At 43.7% G+C, this 19,058-nt stretch overlaps 1 protein-coding gene across 8 annotated transcripts in view; it reads left to right on the top strand.

Moving 5' to 3' along the window:
- The window catches only part of PTPRZ1 (protein tyrosine phosphatase receptor type Z1), a 348,294-nt gene that overhangs the window by 234,504 nt on the left and 94,732 nt on the right, over positions 1-19,058 (top strand). For all 8 annotated transcript variants that reach the window (XM_065556031.1, XM_005305670.5, XM_005305669.5 and 5 more), the window contains one exon: positions 18,146-18,325. In XM_065556031.1, the coding sequence (XP_065412103.1) occupies positions 18,146-18,325 (180 nt within the window). The remainder of the gene's footprint in view (positions 1-18,145; positions 18,326-19,058) is intronic.

Below are 19,058 nucleotides of genomic sequence, written 5' to 3'. Positions count from 1 at the left end.
GCCTGAAGAATGGTGCATCTAGTCCAGCATAAACAAGGAGGACTCTTTGTGGCACCTTAGAGACTAACAAATTTATTTGGGCATAAGCTTTCATGGGCTAGAGCCCACTTCATAAGGTGCCACAAAGACTCCTCGTGGTTTTTGCTGATACAGATTACCACGGCTACCACTCTGAAACTAGTCCAGCATACTGTCTCCATCAGTGCCCAGTAACAGCTGAACTGGAAGAGTGGGTGAGAAAACCTAAAATGGACATGTCTAATATCTGCAGTTAGTTGTTGGCTTATGTCTTCAAGCATGCAGATTTCAATAGCTTATACTTTTTTATCCTACTTAAAATAATGTTGGCAGCTCTTATTACTTTTATAAATATGTAATCTTTTTTTCAAATTCTGTCAATCTCTTATTGCAGTGAGTCCAAAGACTAATTATGAGTTGTATAATAAGTTATTCCTTTTTTCCAGTTGTAAACTATTTGCCTTTTAATTCCCACTTATCTTTCTCTGTAAAATTAAAGTTTTTATTATTGTATGAGTTTCAGAATATTATGAACGATGATATGCTTTATAGGCCATATAATTTCTAGAACCTAGTATTTGGGATAAAAATCAGTTTACTTGGGCAAATGTTTGTGTGTGTACATGCACATGTGTGCAAGAATTCCATATGGCTCAATATAATATTGCAAAGCAAAATTCACTCTCTTTTATTTGTATCCTTTTCTGTCCTTGTGACATGTAAAATTAGCACTTTTAAAAATTCCCTTATTCCCTGTAGAAGTGTAGCACAGGTACATACAGAATTCTGTTAGATGAAATAGTTTTCATATGATAACATATTGTTCTGGAGATCTGTATGTCTCCTTTATAAAATTTGAAGCTTCATAATGTTTCACCACTGTGCTGGTGGGTGCTGAGACTGACTGAGCAGTGATATGAGATTAAAACAGTACTGGATTATATTTGTCTTGCTTTGGTTTACTGCTGTCAGGTCCTTGCATTTCAATAGCTTTAAGTTATTCCTGAAACTTGAGGCAAAGGCCATCTTTTTATTCAAGTGTCAATGTCAACCTTTTTTCGTGGCTATTTGTGAAATTTTGGCATACGAGACTCCTCTGCTGTCATTTATTGGTAATTTTTTTTAATGCACTATAATAATAGGCCATATCCAAAGACCATTGAATTCATTTAGGGTCTTTCTACTTACTTCAGTTGGATTTGGATCAGAACCTCTCTGACTGTGGACAAAATAACCTCTGTTTATCATTTCAAAAACCTCTCTGACTGTGGGCAAAATAATAAATAATATTAGCTTTAGTGTTAGGCAAGTCCTAAAATAACTGCCTTCCTAGGTGACAGCAAACCACAGTTAATTCAATAATATCACCTATCTGGTAACTGGAAAAAGTTCCTTTTGTGATTTTTGTACGAGAATGTTTGCATGGAATTAGACAAATGAGTGTTGCATTAACATTCAGCACAACTGTCTTAAATAAAGAGAAAATAAACACCATAACAAGTGTAAAAATTAATACACTCGGAGGAGGAAAACATATTGTATTTGTTGATCAGGAGAGAGGCTGAAGGAGGAGGAAAATGACACGGAGTGAGCTTTTATTTAGGTATATCATTGCAATGATCTGTGTCTGTACTGGGAGCAAGAATGGTGGCTCCCTGAAAATCTTTTCTAAATACTGTAGAATCTACCATATAGTAATATGGAATGAGAAGGCAAAATTGCTTTTGTGCATTTCAGTAGACTTCCTCTCTTTTGACCGTGAACTTTATTCTGCTTATAGTGATTTTCTCTCCTATGAAGATGTTTCATTGTGCTAATCTCCTTTGAATATATCAGCTATCACTTACTAGGTAGAGGATAAATGCTGCATTTGAAGCAGATGATCATCTCCCCCTCCTCCTTTGCTCCTGCTGATCAGAGGAAGAGAGTGGGGACAAGTTGCTACTACTTTGTGGGAGAAGGGGGTAAATCCTTGGCTGCCAGTCTTTTGCATCTGATCTGCACTGACAGTGGAGATACGGCTTCCACAGCTTCTGCCCACCACCTCCCTCAGCCCCTGATAGCCTACCTGGCTTTGCTTTCAGTGGTGCTATCTATATCTTTCAGATTGTTTTCAGCCCACATATTCCCTTCTAATGTTGTAGGTGCAATTAGGGAAACCAGATAGCAAGTGTGAAAAATCGAGACGGGGGTGGGGGGTAATAGGTGCCTATATAAGAAAAAGCCCCAAATATCGGGACTGTCCCTATAAAATCAGGACATCTGGTCACCCTGGTTGCAATGCTAGAACACACACCAAAGAGATTTTAATAGCAGCAAATTGTGTTATCTTTAAAAAGTGATGTCCCTTTAAGCTGTCTCTTTCATGGCCTAATTAAAAATTGGTGCATGCCTTGATTTCACACTTTCTCCTATTCAGCCATTGTTCATTTCCAAATACATCATGACTTGGAGGACACAGCTGTGCAAGGATGTAAAGGGGAAACAGCCCGGTTGATGCCCCTGCCCCAGAAATATGTGGACAATACACAGCCACTCATTCCCCTCCCAGAGCAGGTGGGTGGAGAGTGAGCAGGGAATGAGCGATGCCTTGAGTTTTACCTTTGTTGCCAGCCAGCACAGATGAGCTGATGGAGGGAATGTCATAATTTGTTGCTGGTACTGGTAACTGGCTGTTGGTAGGCCCAAGGAGAAACCAGGGAGGCAATTGTGCCTCAGAGGGGCATCCCTAGTCACCCCTTACTCAGGGCTGTGTCTAAAGGCACAATCTAGCCCTGAATCTAAAAATGATGCAGGAGATTCAGACTTCAGCTAGGCTATGCCTTCTGTGAGGAGAGGCAACCTCATACATTGGAGATAACCTTCATTTTAAATGTTATAAATTATAAAGAATTGTGGCAGGAACAATAACATAATAGAAAGAATAGACTAATGACCTGGATGATGGGATAGATTGCACCCTCAGCAAGTTTGCAGATGACACTAAGCTGGGGGGAGAGGTGGATACGCTGGAGGGTAGGGATAGGGTCCAGAATGACCTAGACAAATTGGAGGATTGTGCCAAAAGAAATCTGATGTGGTTCAACAAGGCCAAGTGCAGAGTCCTGCACTTAGGACGGAAGAATCCCAGGCACTGCTACAGGCTGGGGACCAACTGGCTACATGGCAGTTCTGCAGAAAAGGACCTGGAGATTACAGTGGACGAGAAGCTGGATATGAGTCAACAGTGTGCCCTTGTTGCCACAAAGGCTAACGGTATATTGGGCTGCACTAGTAGGAGCGTTGCCAGCAGATTGGGGGAAGTGATTATTCCCCTCTATTTGGCACTGGTGAGGCCATATCTGGAGTATTGTGTCCAGCTTTGGGCCCTCCCACTACAGAAAGGATGTGACGAATTGGAGAGAGTCCAGCAAAGGGCAACAAAAATTATTAGGGGGCTGGGGCACATGATTTATGAGGAGAAGCTGAGGAAACTGGGCTTATTTAGTCTGCAGAAGAGAAGAGTGAATGGGATTTGATAGCAGCCTTCAATTACCTGAAGGGGAGTTCCAAAGAGGATGTAGCTCGGCTGTTCTCAGTGGTGGCAGATGAGAGAACAAGGAGCAATGGTCTCAAGTTGCAGTGGGGGAGGTCTAGGTTGTATATTAGGAAAAAATATTTCACTGGGAGGCTGGTGAAGCACTGGAATGGGTTACCTAGGGAGGTGGTGGAATTTCCTTCCTTAGAGGTTTTTAAGGCCTGGCTTGACAAAGCCCTGGCTGGGATGATATAGTTGGGGATTGGTCCTGTTTTGAGCAGGGGGTTGGACTAGATGACCTCCTGAGGTCACTTCCAACCCTAATCTTCTATGATTCTGTGATTCTAATACAATATAAAGTAACATTAAATATTTGCTTAGGAAAATAATAAACTGTAAATTACCATCACAATAAAATAAGGGGTTTTTTTTAACAACATGCTGTGTCACCCCAAGAAAGAGGGAATCGATTCCACCTCTCCCTGGCTTCAAAGTCCAGCTTCCCCCTGGCTATCCTGCCATTGCCTCTCTCCTGCTTGTGATGCTCCTTTGCTTTGACACTGTGATGGCTGCACCTCTTTCCAACAGGTCCACCCATGAATGGCAGCACCTCACCCAAAGAGCCAAATCCATTCCCCAGGCACTCAAAGTGTATTCCCTCTGTCAGTGATCAACCTCACCACTCACACGCTCTGTGACCCTCACAGCCAGGTTCTTTGCACAGGGCCCTCACCACCTCTTTTTGCTTTGTTCTTCTCTAACCACCTTTCAACTGCCACCTCCACAGCTCAAGCTGCCCTCTCATTGACTCTCTCTCTCCCTAGGACATCATTTGATGCTGCTGCATCATGTGCTAATACCAGGCCCGGGGTTACTACAATGACTCTTCTCCATATACACTATTCAGATTCTGTTTGCAATTTCACAGCCTAGCTTATCTGCATTGTTAGAATGTTCCTCTTCACTTGTGAAATCCTATTAGTGGTTTGCAAACACAGGTTGCTATGCATCTGTAGGTTAAAGGCAATTGTTTCCATAAAATATTAGTTCATCAGAAACATGAGGCACTAAGAGATAATTAGAGTTTTCAATTTAATGTACATATCTGCAAAATTAAATAAATACAATCAGAGGAGAGAATGCATTTTTTCTTTTTCTTTTTTTCTTTTTGCATATGTATATATCAGTTGGTATTTTCACAAAACTCCGGCTTGCTAATTACCTGAAAAAATATAATCTGGGTATTAGTGCCAAAAATGAATTACCATAAATATCTGGCAAGTGTGGGTCATGTGCTGCCACATTATCAGTTAGCACCACTCATGTGAAGGTTCGGAGGAAATAAAAGGAGAATAGTCTGATTGATTTTCCTCTAATGATCCCCCTCCTAATCTAAACAGCTATCCTACTGAGTGCACTGCAGATGGATCTATAATGATGACTGGTATCTCTCTGGTATACAAGTGTTTGATTCTATACTTGCTAACCAGCCAGCAATAGCCAGATTTGGAGGGATGTGAAGGAAGGAGAGGCAGACGAGCTAACTGTTGTTAAATTAAAAGAAAGTGTCCAATAGCATTTATCCTCCTATGCATTTGGCTCAGTATTTTCCTCACCCTGATTCTGAATCATTATCAGAGTCCCTGAGTCCCAGGCAGAAAAATCTCCAGGCCGGCAGTAATATCATAATGCTGATTGCAAAGTTGCTTTTTATCCCTACAATTGTACTTAGGACTTAAACATTTTATCCAGTGTGTGTGGTGTGGAAGAAGAAAGTTGGTTCTTGGTCTTGTCCAGCAGTGTCACTAATTTTTCAGTTTTTTGTTCTGCTGAGCTTATGGCACTAGACAGAGTGCAAGTGATGATTACATAGTTTTATTTATCTAGCACTGCAAGTGTCCTTGGGAATTTACAGACAAGTAAAATGACAAGACTTCTTCCCTGAAAAACTAACAAACGTATTTCTCTATGGTCTTGTCTATACTAGAGAGGTGTACTGCTTTAACTAGCACAATATAATTAAAGCTATACATGCTCCCCTAATGTGAATACAGTTATGTCAGTATAAAGGTACTTTATTCTGGTCTAGTTATTCTTATATGGAAAGAGAAATAATCTATACCAGTGTAAAGCACCTTTATATTAATGTAATTATATCCACGTTAAGAGTATTGTACCAATATACCGTTTAAAAAATTCCACTCTTGACCAACCTATTATTATACTGATAAAAACCTGTGTGTAGACTAGGCCTAGGTTCATGTTACAGAACTTTCAGGGCCTATGGGAGTTAACTTTCTTACAATAACTACAGCTATTTTGTATTCTGTTATTTTAAAGATTTTCTTCCAAACTCGTAGTTTAGGACTTTGGATCTCCAATTTCCTCTCTTAATCTGCAACATCTCATTTCCTAATCCCTGAAGGCATATTTCCCCTAGTGACCATCACACTCAATTTGTGATGTTATACCAAAGGTTTGGCTTTGTCTGTATGTTCTACTCAAAAGCCATGCTTTCTAGAGGTTTTCTGCTTCAGAAACCTGGCAGAAAGCATTGCTATCTAACACGGTAAAAGTACAAGACTTTGTGTGATTTGGAGACAACAAATGGCCCCTGTAGAATTTCCCAGTCTTATTGACACCTTGAACTGGATTTCACTCAAGGACAGAAGATCATATGTACCCTTATATTCTGATGGCAGAGGTTGAGTTTACTAACTTGTTTGTGTTGGGTCATCCAGTAGATGTCATTTACTCAAGGCAATGATAGTTGTGCTGTTACAAGTCTTTATTTGTACATTACTTATTGTCTTGTGTCCAGAGGTTGACATACATTTTCATACAATACAAATACACTGATATGAAAACATGAAAAGGATAAGTAAGCAGCTAAAATAAATACCAGACTATCTATTCCAGTTCGTTTGTCCTGATTGCATCCGGGACTGGCAGTTGCCAGCCATCTAGGGGGTTTTGTTCGTTTGTTTGTTTCATTTTAAATACTGCATCCTGTGTTAGCACCATAAAATACATCAATTTCCCTGCCCCTATATATGTGCCAGATAAATCTGTGGTATAACTAGGCACAACTCACTAGATTTATAATTACTGACTTCCATAAGAGTTGTGCCTGCTTATATGAGGGCTGAACTTTTTACAATGTCGTTAAAGTTTTCCCCAGTGGCCAGACAGTTGATCTTTGATATTACTGTACCTGACAAAGCAGTACTTTGGTTTTGAACGCTTGACCTACTTATTGGCAGGCAATTAGCATCTTGGAAAAGCCACAAAAAATGAGACATTTGCAAGAGGCATAATCTAATTATCTGAGTCCAAAATGAGGCCCCAGGAACTACTTCATTCTATTCCTGGCTCTGACCTGACTCCCTCTCTGGTTTTGGACAAGTCACTCAGCTGTTTAATGCCTAGATTTTTTTAAAAAACTGAAGGGCTGAGGATCATTTTAAATTAGGGGGGCAGTGAAGCTGGGTGTTGGACGGAGCATTCTTAAGTAGTGGAGGTAGGGCGGGGCAGAGCTGTGGCAGGGAGTGGAGGAGAGCTCTTGCCTACTGAGGGAAATGGGGGAGAGGCACCCATAGCTGAGGTGAAAAAGGAGGGATGCAGCCTCAGCAATTGGAGCTGATGCTGGAGAAATGGACACCATAGAGTGGAAACAGCCTGGGAGCAGGAATTCAGCCTAGTAAGAGCTAGAGGAAAGTTCAGAAGGGACGTCCAAACAAGGACTCCTCAGCCCTCTGTTAGGGAAAATATCACAGCAGGGCACAGATTATCCAACAAGTTCTTGGAATGTATTGGAGACATTTTTTTAATTTCAGAAGGTGGAGAAAGCTACTAGGGGAGAGGCTGTTCTAGATTTGATTTTGATAAATAGGGAGGAACTGGTTGAGATTTTGAAAGTGATCATGAAATGGTAGAGTTCATGATTCTAAGGAATGGTAGGAGAGAGAACAGCAAAATAAAGACAATGGATTTCAAGAAGGCAGACTTCAGCAAACTCAAGGAGTTGGTAGGTAATATCCCATGGGAAGCAAGTCTAAGGGGAAAAACAATTGAAGACAGTTGGCAGTTTTTCAAAGAGACATTATTAAGGGCACAAGAGCAAACTATCCCACTGCGTAGGAAAGACAGGAAGTATGGCAAGAGACCACCCTTGCTTAACCAGGAGATCGTCAATAATCTAAAAATCAAAAGAGTCCTACAAAAAGTGGAAACTAGGTCAAATTACAAATGATGCATATAAACAAATACAAGTATGTAGGGACAAAATTAGAAAGGCCAAGGCACAAAATGAGAGCAAACTAGCTAGAGACATAAAGGGTAACAAGAACACATTCTACAAATACATTAGAAGCAAGAGGAAGACCAAGGACAGGGTAGGCCTGTTACTCAGTGTGTGTGGGGGGGGGGAGATTTAATAACAGAAAATATGGGAATGGCAGAGGTGCTTAATGACGTCTTTGTTTTGGTTTTCACTAAGAAGGTTGATGGCGATTGAACATCTAACATAGTGAACGCCAGTGAAAATGAGGTGGGATCAGAAGAAGCTAAAATAGGGAAAGAACAAGTTAAAAATTACTTAGATAAGTTAGATGTCTTCAAGTCACCAGGGCCTGATGAAATGCATCCTAGAATACTCAAGGAGCTGACTGAGGAGATATCTGAGCCATTAGCGATTATCTTTGGAAAGTCATAGAAGACAGGAGAGATTCCAGAAGACTGGAAAAGGGCAAATATAGTGCCAATCTATAAAAAGGGAAATAAGGACAACCCAGGGAATTACAGACCAGTCAGTTTAACTTCTGTACCCAGAAAGATAATGGAGCAAATAATTAAGCAATCAATTTGCAAATATCTAGAAGATAAGGTGATAAGTGACAGCATGAATTTGAAAAGCTTCCTAACTGTCAGGGTAGTTACGCACTGGAATAAATTGCCTAGGGAGGTTGTGGAATCTCCATCATTGGAGTTTTTAAGAGCAGGTTAGACAAACACCTGTCAGGAATGGTCTAGATAATACTTAGTCCTGCCTTGAGTGCAAGATCCCTTGCAGTCCTATGATTCTAAGTATGGAACTGGGAGACAGCCTTAGTGGGACAAAGGAGATAAAGTAGCAGGATGGTGTTGGATACATTACAAGTTCACATGTAGTATTGTTGTAGCCGTGTCAGTCCCAGGATATTAGAGAGACAAGGTGGGTAATATCTTTTACTGGACCAACTTCTGATCATGAAAGACAAGCTTGTGCTAAATGTTAGTTTTATTCTTAGAGCATAAGAACAGCCATACTGGGTCAGACCAAAGATCCATCTAGTCCAGTATTCTGTCTTCTGACAGTGGCCAATGCCAGGTGCCCCAGAGGGAATGAACAGAACAGGTAATCATCAAGTGATCCATCCCCTGTTGCCCATTTCCAGCTTCTGGCAGACAGAGGCCATTGACACCATCCCTGCCCATCCTGGCTAATAGCAATTGATGGATCTATCCTCCATGAATTGATCTAGTTCTTTTTTGAACCCTGTTATAGTCTTGGCCTTCACAACATCCTCTGGCAAACAATTCCACAGGCTGACTGTGCATTCTTGGTACTACTGGGTAGAATTATTTTGCTCTAATAGAATTGTTTAAAATCACTTAGTTTAAAAGTAATAAGATTGTAAGATTTTAGCGAAGGCAGTTCCAGTATTATTAATTGCATAGAACATTCATCCTTAATCTCCCTTATGTGTAGAGATTACATTTCTAAAAATAAAGGGGAGAAGAGGAGATGGGAAGTAAGGGAGAAAACTGGGTAGGAAGGAATTAAAGAAAAGATGGAAAAACCTCCATATCCCTTCTCTATTCTCTTTCAACTGGCACTCAAATTTAAAAATAAAGTTTTCTAGGGTTCCATTTCTTAGATAATAGGGAGAGGAGGGGTACTAAAGAAAACCTAACGTAGTTTCAAGTGCCTCTTCCTACTTAGTTTCGTAGCTTGTCTTTGAAATCCTATGCACTTTTTTAGCTAGCTTTAGATGTTTCATGCACTATCATCTGACAGGTGTTTTTCCTTTTGGTATTTTAACACAAGGCGAGAGAGATTTGAGGGGGAGTGGTCTGCTGTGCAATAATATATTATGGGCCAGATTTCAAAAGAGCTCAGCAGACAAGAGTAGATAAGAGTCAGTAGCTACAGCTATCCGTGGAGGGATGGCATCCTGGAGAGTAGAACTGCTTGGGAATCTGAGAAAATGTTTTTACATAAGAAAATACTGATTCATCAAAGTCCGAACTTTCCCTGGAAACTTACTGGTTTTGACTAAACTTTCCTTGGGAGAGTTTCTGAGGTCCAGGATGGAAGTGAGAGAATGGGGGTGAGCACGTGGGAGACCCAGGTTCAAGTCTCTCCTCTGAATCGTTGAGAGCAGGGATTTGAACTTGGGTCTTCTACATCTTGTAGTTGATGGGGTTTTGTTTGTTTGTTGACCTTCTATAAATCATCTAAACTGTGGTAGTTTCACCAATTGTCACTTTCAACACTTACACCAATACTTACATGTAATAATAGTGCTGTTTCTCAGGCATACACATATGAATTGGACCATCAAGCTTGAACTCCGGTTCTCTTTGCAGTTTGTCTGTTATTTGCTTTAAATTTAACTCCTAATGCTATTCGATCAATTATGTAAGATATCTGTAGTTGCTTATCTATGCTTTGAGCCCAGGACATGAAATGAGCACATCAGATGTCACTCTTTATTACTTACTGTGTTCAAATAATATTCCTCATACTGCTCATTCTCCTTTGAAGAGCAGTATGCATCAAACTTTTGAAAACTATTTTGCCAATTTTGTCTTCCTCCGGGTCAATATCAGTTGCTTGTGATTCTGCAGTTGTAAGCAGTGATATTGCTCTTTGTTTATCTAGCTTTTCAGTTGCACCAACTGCTGTGATATAGAGAAGAAAAGTCTGTTTGAAAGTTTTCCAATTACTGTTCATACTTCCTACCATGTGCAGTGAATGTGGAGGCTTGATTAATTCATCTTAGTTGGAAGTCTTATCTCTTCTTCAGTTGCACCTTTGAAAATGCCTTTTCTTTCATTCTTCTGGATTTCACTTAACATTCATGGCACCATACACAGATCAGTAATTTTTTGTCAACTAGAGAGCAACAGAGAGACTCTGTGCTTTTCCTTTATTCACAACAGGAAGAAGATCATCTGTTACAGTAACTTATGTGCAACATATCGTTGGAAAGCTATCACAATTCAGTAACTTTCTCCCAGGGCATCAGGGTTCGCACTCACAGTAGAATTTTGGTAACTGAAAGTGGGTAGGCAGTAAAGCTGGTTGAAAAAAAATCACAAAAACTTTCCGAAAAAATTTGTCCTTGTTTCGGGTATTTATTTATTTAAAAAAAAGTAATTCTTTTTTTTCCAGCTAGCTGTAGCAGGTTGCACTGAGCCCTTACTGGGAGAAAAAAAAATGTGCTTCCTTCCTCTTTCCTACCCATCCGTCCCCACTTACTTTGACTTTCCCAAGCCTGGGCCCTTTCCCTCCCACATATTCTTCAGCCATATTCTGTCCTTGCCTAGCCACCATCCCTTCCTGTGTTCCCAGCCTTCTGTCCTCTCTCCTTTGCCAGTCACACTTCCTCCCTTTTCATGACACCATCCTCCATCCTTTCCCATTTACTTCAAGTGCCTCCCCCTTACCTTAGGACTGGAGGTCTAACTGCCTTTGCTGGGTCTTAATGATGCTGCATTACTTGCAGCCAGTTTCCTATTTAACGGCACTAACTCAGAGCAGTGTGGAGGATTTATAACAGTCCTGTGCTTCTTGGGATACTCTAGGATTATTTATTAGTATTGTTATTAATTTAGCATTCAGGATTTGTTACGCTCTGTGCTGTCTCAAGCTCCAATAACAAGGCAATCCTTTACTCAAAGAGCTTACATTCTAGGTGACAAATACAGCAGCATAAAACATGCTGGAAAAACTAGAGGAAGGAGTTCCCATAGATCGGGGTGGGCAAACTTTTTGGCCCGAGGGCCACATCGGGGTTGCCAAATTGTATGGAGGGCCAGGTAGGAAAGACTGTGCCTCCCCAAACAGCCATGCCCCCTATCTGCCCCCCTCACAACCCCCAGCCCTTCCAACCCCCCCTGCTCCTAGTCCCCTGACCGTCCCCTCCCGGGACTCCCTCCCCTAACCGCCCCCCGGGACCCCACCCCCTATGCAACCCCCCATCCAAAACAGCCCCCGGGACTCACACCCCTATCCAACCCGCATGCTCCCCACCCCCTTACCGGCCGGAGACAGCCACGCTGCCTGGCAGGAGCCCAGAGTGCTGGCGGCATGGCGAGCTGAGGCTGCGGGGATGGGGGGACAGCAGGGGAGGGGCCCAGGGCTAGTTTCCTCAGCTGGGAGCTCAAGGGCCGGGCAGGACAGTCTCGAGGGCTGGATGTTTACCCACCTCTGCCATAGATTATGGGGCTCGTTTTTAATTTTTTTTTAAATGTATTGATTTTAATTGTAGGCTTCATAGATAATGTGAAGCTTTAGAGAGCATTTGAATGAAGAGAGGCTATGGGGCCTGTCGCACCGGCACTGGGAGGGAAGAAGGTGCAAAGAAGACAGCAGTGGGAGAAAGAAACCATGTAGGCCTCATGTCTGGCATCGCTGGGGGAAAGAAGAAGATGAGGGGAATGCAGCAGGGCACAACATCCAACATGTCTGCCACGGCAGGGTTTTGACGCTGAGGACTAGAAGCTAAAAGTTGATGCAGTGAGCAAGGGGAAGCCGGTGCAATGATTCAGCACAGGATAGTGGCACACTCTGATTGATGGGGAGAATGATCATTTTAGCTGTGAAATGGATATTGAGAAGACCAGAAAGGACTAGGAAGAGGATACAGTACTGAAGTGGGGAGATGACAAGGGTATGGACAACTGATGTTGCCATACAATTGGAAACGAAGGATCAGGCTTTTTAAATGTTGTGGAGAAGGAAGTGGCAAGAGCCTGGATGCTCATATGAGGAGAAGGAAGGGGAAGAGCAATGACACAAAGATTGCAAGCTTTAGAGAATGGGAGGATGGTGGACAAAAGAGAGAAAGGGGAGGGATTAGACGAGGAATAAGAAGCTCAGCTGAGCCTGAACTGGAGATAGGCTATCCAGGTAAGCTGTAGGAGAGAAAGGTACATCTGCAAACTAAACGGGGTGGAGCAAGAAAGGACCAGTTTTAAGTGATAGATTTGGGATTTGTCAGCGTAGGGCAGAAACTATGAAAGCTGTTTGAGTCTCCCAGGAGTAAGGAGAAGAGGAGGGAGTGAAGTACAGAAACATGTGGGGCTTCTACAGAGGAGATAAGGAAGGAAGAATAATCTACCAACAAAGATGCTGTGAAAAGAGTGCTAATGAGGGGACAGGGCCACAAAAGTCAGAGGAGGACAGTGAAAGAGATGTTTCAGCCACAAGCAGTATCTTTTGGGGCCACATTGTATTAAGGGTATGAATGGTTTATGCAGAGCCGTAACTAGGTATTTTTGTGCCTGAGGCAAGAATATAAAATTGCGCCCTCCCCCAGGGCCGGGTCTTCGGTGGCAATTCGGCCGTGGGTCCCTCGGTCCCTCTTGGAGGGAAGGGCCTGCCGCCGAATTGCCGCCGAAGAATGAATGAAGTGAAGGCGGTAGAGCCTGTGATTTTGGGGGGTCTAACTCATGATTTTTGACTGCTTGGGCTGGTAATGTTGCTTCCAAGATGGTCTTTGGTTCCAGTCCAGTTCCAATCCAGAGAGGGACTCACAGGTTAAGAGAGGAGGGAGGTGCTGGATATCAACAGTGGCTACTAGGGATCAGCATGTGTCCTGAGAATGCTGGGAGTTCAGGTTTGCAGGGCAGAATCAGGGGTGGCAGGTTTGTAGAAAATTTGGTGCCCAGAACCCGCCCCCACCCAAACTCTGCCCCCCCCACCCACCCAAGGCTCTTCTGGGAGGTAGTTTGGTTGAGGGAGGAGGTCTGGGGTACAGGCCCTAGGCTGGGGCAGGAGATTGGGGTGCAGGCTCTGGGAGGGAGTTTGGGGTGGGAGGGGTGCAGAGGGATGGGATACAGGGGTGAGGGCAGTGGGTTATGGCTGCAGATGAGGGGTTTGGAGTGTGGGAGGGGCTCAGGGCGAGAGTAGGAGTGTGGGGGGTGAGGGCTCTGGCTGGGGCTGGGAATGGGAGGTTTGGGGTGTGGGAGGGGCTCAGGGCTGGGGCAGAGGGTCGGGGCGTGGGGGGATGAGGGCTCTCGCTGAGACTGAGGATAAGGTGTTTGGGGTGCTGGAGGGGCTCAGGGCTCAGGCAGAGGGTCAGAGTGTGGTGGGGGGGTGAAAGCTTTGACTGGGGGTGTGGGCTCTGGGGTGGGGCAGAGCTGGGGATGAGTTTGGGGTCCAGACAGGCTGCTCCGGGACAGGGGCCAGAGAGGAGGACTCCTTCCAGCCCTTTCCCTGCCGGCAGCAGCAAGGCTCTGGGGGAGGAGCCCCCTTTTCCTGCCCCCCCAGCAGCACACTCACCCCCACCACTGTCACTGCATGTGCTCCTAGGGCCCCTCTCAGGTCCAGGAATCTCCCTCACCTCCCCTGTGGTGGGTGCCGGGGAGTGCTGCGTGCGCCTCCTCCCGTGCTGTTGCCCCTGACTGTAGCCAGCATGGGGCAGGAGCGGTGACTGCGGGCGGAGGGGGGGGCCCTGTGCTGCTGGAGGGTCCTGCCGGAAAAGGGAAGGGTCTGAGGGGGAAAGGCATGCTCAGAGTCAGTCTGCCCTGGCAACGGAGATGGGGGACACTAGGACCCTGCGGCAGCAGTTGTTGCAGGGAGGCAGCAGGGAGCTGCTCTGCTCCAGGGCCAGGAAGGGGGGAGGGGGAAGCAAGTCGGGGTCGGGGGACCCTCGGGGGAGGCGCGGGGGGGGCACAGGTGGGGCTGGAGGGGAGATCACCTGGGTTATAAATATCTCTGTGCCAGCCGCCTTTTTTTTTCTTTCTCTCCACCACTTTCTGCGCCCTCCCGACTTTGTGTGCCTGAGGCAAGTGCCTCACTCACCTCGCCCTTGTTACGGCACTGGGTTTATATATGCAACTCAAGGTGGGGGGCAGAGTCCGGAGGTTTGCCATAGCTCCATCAGGAACTAAGAATAATCGGGGGGTGGGAGGGTGACCAAGGTGAATCACTCAAATTGTAAACACCTCCAGAGAGATACCACCCTTGGGGAGTCTTGCATATGCTGGTTCAAACTGGACTTCCCAGAGACCCATAAATAACTAAAGGGCTTTTGGCATAAAAAGGTTGTGTTTAAACTGACTCGGGACCTTCTTTCTGATCCAGCAAATGGACAGGTTCTGTCCAAATGATCATTTGCAGAAGGGTGGGAAAGACTTTGGCCTGCTAGGGCCCCACAAGACTGATGAGTGACCTCTGGTAAGCTTTTAGCATGCATACAGGAACTTCTGTTGTTTTTATATGCTTTTTCTCTGAAATGCTTTTAGCTGAAGAATAAATATGCTTGCTTGGAAAGAGGTGTGTGGTAACTTGTAACTGCTGGCAATACGCTGTTCGTAGCTCTCGGAAAGAAAGCCAAGCACAGATGCTGGCCTTCAGGCAATCTGGCTTGCTTGGGATAGCCTAGTGTAAGGCAGGCAGTTGTGCAGCCTGAAAACCCCTGGTCGGGGCGGAGGGTGGGAGAGGGGGAAGAAAGAGATGTGGATCTCCACCCCAGAGAAGTGGGAGCTGCAAAACTTAAGTTGGTGCCCTCGAGAGACCGTGGAGGGGGAACATAAGTGCTCTTTCCCTGAATCTGTGACAACAAGACACAAAATTCAGGGGAGGACAGAATGTTGAGGAAGAAGAGGGAATGGTCAACATTACCAAAGACAACAGAAAGGTCAAGGTAGAGACACTGAGACATAGTAGAGCTAGGAAGAGTTGTCTGAGACTTTGGTAAATGCAGTTTAAGCAGAGTGAAAAAGGTGAAAGCTGATTGGTATGGATCCCAGACTGAGTTAAAGGAGAGTAAATTGATCCGGTTGTTGTAAACAATCAATAGTCAAAGACAAGTAGAATGGTCAGGTTTGAGTCTTTTGAAAAAGAGGGATACTACTTGGGCATTTTTGAGGGGGAAAGAGGTTGACCCTAATTATATGCATTATGAATTCTTACTGAGCCATTGAGCTAATGTGCATGCATATTTAAATCAGGAGACTAACAACAAGTGATGCTGTATGAACAGGGTCTAGAAGAGATGATGTCTAGACTGTGGGAGTTGCGAGCAAGGATTCCCACAGAGGGCAGTTGAGAAGAGGAAATGCTACTGGGGGAGGGGAAGCAGTAGGCTGGCATGAAGTTGGGGTAGGCTGGCCAGCCAGCTGGCCAATTAAATTGAATCTGGGACAAAATTGGCCTCAGTAATATCAGCCATGAAACCTGTACTGTTCCTAAAAACCACAACAATCCTGGCAAAGTGTCACAGTCAGTTCACCCTAGTTATATAACCAATATAGTATTTTGGTATAGATATTGGACTTGACTTGAATTTTCTTGGCTGTAAATGCAATTACCTTGGAGATGCCTATTAAGTAATATGGACTAGATGACCTCTTGAACTCCCTTCCAGCCCTACATTTCTCTGTTTCTGCGTGCAGATGGTATTTTGAATTCCCTCTTGTCATTGTTTTACCACAAGAAATGCCTATTTACGGTGCCCAGAATCCTTTGAAGGAAGTTTTGAGAGTGGAATGTTAGCTCCACACCTCATCTTATGAAAATTCCACAAGACTGCAAGATATTACCTTGCAATAGGAAATCCCATCAAAGTTCACCATTAGTCATTTTAGAGATTGTCCACTATAAGGAGTATGCATGTTTGGATAGGGCTGGAAGTTTAGACAGGTTGGCATTCTCCATTGGTCAGGTACCTAGTATGAAGCTATAATCCCCATCTCCAGAAAATCTAAAACTTCATTGTGAGCTCTGTTTAGTTTGCTTGGATATTGCAGCTGACAGTTTCATCTGTCAAAATTTCAGAGCAGTACCTACATTACTTATGCACAGTTAGGTGATGTCAGTACCCTATTTATCTCCGTTTCCTGAATTATTTAGTTCGAGATTGATCTATCTGTCTGTCTGTCAATCAGTTTGATTGTAGGGTTTTATACCACTGGCTGCAAAACTACTGCACCTCTGACCCCTTCTCTGGCCACTCATCTCTAGCATGAGGCCTTGTGCCTTTACCTCCCTGGAGTAGAATCACACATTTCTTCCACTCTTAGATCAGGTGGTTGAGTCTCCCACTCTGTGGATGAACCAAGCTTACCCTCAGCAGTTTGTACGGGACTTGGTACCTGCAGCTCTTCCCTTTGGAAACTTTTGGCCAGCATTGAATAGTGACCACAAACTGCCTTCTTAAAACAAAGTATTGTTTAATCTTAACAGCAGAAATAAGGCAAAGTATAAAAGTAGAGGCTTTTAAAATAATAAACAGTCTATACACGTGCCTAAAGGTTGAGGCAGGCCTGTCTTACCCCAGATCATTGGCCTCTGGGGCTCAATCAGTTCCCCTACAGTCACTGTTTGCCTTGTCCTTGAGGGCCTGTCTTTTTATCTTGCCAAAGTTCCTTGTTCCAGTATTCATGGGCTTGGGTCCCCGTGTGGTTACAAGCTGGGACACCGCCACCCTTTTGTCAAGCTAGACTGTTGAGCTCAGCTGGGTGTCAGACGTAAAACTTCAAAGTGAATTGCCCCTGCATTGTCACTTATGTATCAGTAAATGGGTGGCTATCTGAAGCAATTGTCCTTTTCCCAGCTTATGTCCAGACAACCCCTGCTTGAATTCCTCTTGTATTTATACACTAACCCCCACTTACAACAGATGAACTGAAAGACCATATATAATATTCATCAGTTATTACAGATCACCTCCAAACCCACCACACTCATTATCATGTTACCTGAATGCCTTCCATTTATTCCAATAGTAATAGCAAAGTCATTAGCGGACTTTGTGGAATCATAAGGTCTCTGTCACTTTTCCCTTTCAATGGTAAAAATTCTGATTGGGGTGAGGATTTTGTTTTTGATTTTTTTTTATATGTTATTAATTCCTCTTTTTGTGTTGTGGCTGGCAGTGCTTTATTGGGTACAAGAAGGTGGCAGTGTTATAAGTGTCAGACTTAGAGTGTACAAGCTTTTTCAGCCAAGAAGGTTTTGCAGCATTTCCTAAAGATGATCAGATTCTGGATCTGCTTGACCTCCTCTGGATGTTTGTTCCATTCCTATATTACATATTTTAGCGTATACTTTGTGTGTTTGTGTAATCTGCTTTGTCATCAGCCCAAGGTCATTTCACCTTAAGTTTTTTACATGATTTTTTTAGATGGCCTAAAAAGATGATTCTCTATGTCTAATATTTAGGATGTAAGTCATATGTATTGCATATTACGATGTAAACAAAGACTAAGAAAGACAAGTTTTCTGCCAGGCTATTACATTTTATCTTTTACCTTTTCCACGTGCAAAAAATAAGAGTATTAGCTTGCAAGTTCATGTTTACTTATAATGTTTGCCTGTTATGTTTTGATGTTTAGGAACTTTGAACCAAAAGAACTGGGGGAAGAAATATCCAGCATGCAATGGTGCCAAACAATCTCCTATTAATATTGATGAAGATCTTACCCAAGTAAATGTAAATCTCAAAAAACTTAAATTCCAGGGTTGGGAAAAGGAAACTTCAGAAGACACTTTCATTCACAATACTGGCAAAACAGGTAAAATGTCCGATTTCATGTTTTGAGTTAATTGGGCATCATGAAACTGAAATGTGGTGGATAGCTGAGGTTTTTTAATTATGTTTTTTTGTTTTTGTTTTGGGGGGGGTTGTTTTAGCCTTTGCATTTTGGATTTTAGCGATTAGCCAAAGGCCAGGTGGTGATATCAGCCAAGCGTAATAGAAAGCCACTAAAATAAAGAAAACAAATGGAAATTATGTGCACGGTTAGAAATAGCCAAAGTAATCACATCATTAGTATCATCCCATAATGAGTGCTTATTGAAGCTAAATAATAATTTAGCATTTGCCACAAAATAATAATTACTACTAATAATGCCTGTTCTTGGAAGATGCAATTAATATACAAAAAATCTTTTTTAATGTATCATAGGGTTACCATATTTAAAAAATAAAAAAAGATGACACTCCACGGGCCCTGGCCCTGCCCCTTTCCCACCCCCGGCCCCGCCCCAACTCCGCCCCTTCCCTGCCCCTTCCCCAAAGTCCCCGCCCTAACTCCCCCTCCTTCCTCGCAGCCATGCGAAAAGGGCTGGCCGGGCAGCCTCCAGACCCTGCGCTCCCGGCCGGCGCTTCCCCAGCGCAGCTGGAGCCCGGGACGGGAAGCGCCCAGCCGGAGGCGCAGGGTCTGGAGGCTTGCCCGCAGGGCCGGCTCTAGGATTTTTGCCGCCCAAAGCAAAAACAATTTTGGCCGCCCCCCATTCTTTAATTAC

Source organism: Chrysemys picta, chromosome 1 (genome assembly GCF_011386835.1).
Source record: "Chrysemys picta bellii isolate R12L10 chromosome 1, ASM1138683v2, whole genome shotgun sequence".
Taxonomy (NCBI): Eukaryota; Metazoa; Chordata; order Testudines; family Emydidae; genus Chrysemys; species Chrysemys picta.
Note: the sequence above shows the minus strand (reverse complement) of the source record. Positions and strands in the feature narration are given on the sequence as shown.